At 49.3% G+C, this 1,729-nt stretch overlaps 1 protein-coding gene across 1 annotated transcript; it reads right to left on the bottom strand.

Annotated features, from left to right (window-relative positions):
• Positions 1–809: 809 nt before the first annotated feature.
• Pmar_PMAR014382 (hypothetical protein) lies at positions 810–1,535 on the bottom strand (the record flags this gene model as incomplete). Its single annotated transcript, XM_002778566.1, has 4 exons — positions 810–1,040; positions 1,087–1,119; positions 1,167–1,367; positions 1,422–1,535. The coding sequence occupies 4 exons, from the start codon at positions 1,533–1,535 to the stop codon at positions 810–812; spliced, it is 579 nt and encodes a 192-aa protein (XP_002778612.1).
• Between the last annotated feature and the right edge of the window lie 194 nt (positions 1,536–1,729).

Here is a 1,729-nt window from a genome sequence, read left to right as displayed (position 1 = left end):
TTTTTCATTGTGGCATCCTAGGGTTGTTGAGTCGTGAGTTCGGGGTTGCGAGCGTGAATAAGATGGTCAACCTATGAGAATCGGTTGCTCGTTATCGTGAACATAGTGAAGAATTACTAACGTGGCATGCACGGTGCATAGGACAGTTCGTCGCTGTACGCTAGGGTGGCACATCTACCTCGACTGCTGTCTGAGAAATACGCTGGTCGATGAAAACTTGCTGTAATCTCGGCCAATTTGGGTCGTACTGGCCTTCCGCGAGAGGAGACTGGCTGAGAAATCAGAATATTCTGTAATCTCTCAGAGAGGTGTTCGGATCATGACAGATTGAGCTAATGAAATTTTCCTACGATGCGTTTCGAGGGTGAAGGTCGTGACCGGAGACGTGACCTCACTCTGTTGTAAGCCCCCCCCCTTGTGAGTGGAGTAGAAGGAGCATTGATGGAATTTGTTCTTTCATTCGGTGGATTTGAAAATGAAAAGATGTACTTGGCATTGGTACGAGGGAATGGGAAGATAGTCGTTAGAACTTAGAAGGCCTCAGTTTAATAGCAAAGAGTTCTGATGATGGTATAAACGAGTGGCGATAGATCTCGAGCTTCGGGATCTAAGGAGCTCAGCGATACTTCGTGCCATCTGTGAGGTGTATATGATACTAAAGGGTCGATCACCGTTCCGAAACGGTGGTATATACACTTGTCGAAGAACGGACACAAAACTACCCACTATGAACGCAACACAAGTGTCGACGATTCGACTTGCTAGGATAATGTACAGTTAATGGTCACAGAGGCCCGGACGATGGATTGTCAATACACAGAACGGACCCGCATACAAATCAATTTTATCAACTTCAGACGTAGACGGAACTCGTGGAGGTTGGCGGCATTGAGCCCTCCTATTCTGATAGTCCGACATCCAGCTTGGCAAATGCGCCAGTTCAACGACTTCAGGTTCCACTGTCGAACGCAGCGGCGGAAGAGTTCGACGTCGATGCCGAGTGTTGCGCAACTCGATCTTCCGGAGAGCGTTAGAGTCGACTGAATAGGTCGGCGTCCACCCCCGACCGACAATCACCCCACTGACGGGCTTATTGCTGGCCTTGGCTCTCGTCACGGTCTGACAAGCATACCATCGCGATCATCGACGCAATGAAAACAGCTCACCTTCGTAGTATTAGATACAGCGACTTCTTCCTTGGCTTCAACTTGTGATGAACTAGCCTCCTTCTTGGAGCCCTTGCTTGATTTCCTGCCACCCCCTCTCGCCTTCGAGACGGGCTTTTCCTCTACCACAGAAGATGCGGCCTTCTCGGATGCCACTGACCGCTGGTTCTTCTCAGCTTCATGTTGCTTACGCGAGGAGGTCTGTGACATACACACGCTGAATGCCTTTGAAACCTCTCGTCTGTGGCAGCTCACCTTCCGAACAGGCTCCTCGAATTGTGGAAGCTCTGGCATCACCCGATTACTTTGGTATTCTTTCAAGAGCTCCTCTTGCTCGCTCGAGTCGAGAGAGGTATTGAAAGCTGCCATAAGCGCCTCATAGTTAGCGTCCCTGTTTGAACGGTAACAAAATGACTCCCACACTCGATGGATCCTCACCATGCAGCAATATACGACTTCTGTACGTCAACACCCATACCGTACGCATCCGAACCAACCCTGATAGAGTCCATATAGCGTCCTACTGCAGACCAGTGGAAGATACTTACTTATTGTAGAGTAAA

This window comes from Perkinsus marinus (genome assembly GCF_000006405.1).
Source record: "Perkinsus marinus ATCC 50983 genomic scaffold scf_1104296948572, whole genome shotgun sequence".
Taxonomy (NCBI): Eukaryota; Perkinsozoa; order Perkinsida; family Perkinsidae; genus Perkinsus; species Perkinsus marinus.
This window is presented reverse-complemented; position numbering and strand designations above follow the sequence as displayed.